Here is a 721-nt window from a genome sequence, read left to right as displayed (position 1 = left end):
ATATAAAATGTCATGTGTTTGATATTAATGTCAACACAAAATCTAATTCATGTGTTAAAATATGTTCTTCTTAAAAGATACTTTGAGTCCTGTGATGAGCAGTGTTTAATATGATATTAGGTCGTAACTTTAACAGTCTCCTAATAAACTCATATTTTATTAAGGTAAATTGCATTTGAGAGATAGAATTTGGTTCTCATTTATGAGAAGATTTTCCTCAGAGCAGCTATCATCTCCTTGTTTCTGAGGCTGTATATTACAGGATTGCATAGAGGTGTTATCACAGAATAAAACAAGGTAACAATTTTTTGTATTTTCACTGGGTGTCCTGATCCAGGGTTCACATGCAGCACCATAACAGAGCCAAAAAATAGGATCACCACAGTCAGATGAGAAGCACAAGTGGAGAAAGCCTTGTGTTTGCTGGCTGCTGAGGGCATCCGTAGCACAGCCAGAATTACTAGAAAATAGGAACAAAGGATGAAGATAAAAGTGCCAATCATGAAGATAACATTTAACGTAGAGTAAATGAGCTGTGTGGTAGTGTCTTCAGAACAGGACAACATCATCAACGGGACAGGATCACACATAAAATGGTTGATGATATTTGGGCCACAATAGGGTAATTGTGAAATGAGAACAACTGGCGTTAGGAAGAGGATAAATCCACAAGACCATCCAAAGATGGCCAGGCCAGTGTATAGGTCTTTAGTCATGATGC

The 721-nt window shown here is 37.4% G+C and overlaps 1 protein-coding gene across 1 annotated transcript; it reads right to left on the bottom strand.

Annotated features, from left to right (window-relative positions):
- Positions 1-200: 200 nt before the first annotated feature.
- On the bottom strand, positions 201-716 carry LOC122151039 (olfactory receptor 11H1-like). Its single transcript, XM_042782348.1, has one exon. The coding sequence runs from the start codon at positions 714-716 to the stop codon at positions 201-203; it is 516 nt and encodes a 171-aa protein (XP_042638282.1).
- Positions 717-721: the final 5 nt, after the last annotated feature.

The sequence above is a fragment of the Orycteropus afer genome, unplaced genomic scaffold (assembly GCF_000298275.1).
Source record: "Orycteropus afer afer isolate SDZICR_OR568_19922 unplaced genomic scaffold, OryAfe1.0 scaffold00292, whole genome shotgun sequence".
NCBI lineage: Eukaryota > Metazoa > Chordata > Mammalia > Tubulidentata > Orycteropodidae > Orycteropus > Orycteropus afer.
Note: the sequence above shows the minus strand (reverse complement) of the source record. Positions and strands in the feature narration are given on the sequence as shown.

Coding starts and splice junctions, on each gene's coding strand:
- LOC122151039 (XM_042782348.1), bottom strand. CDS start 716: ATGACTAAAGACCTATACACTGGCCTGGCCATCTTTGGATGGTCTTGT.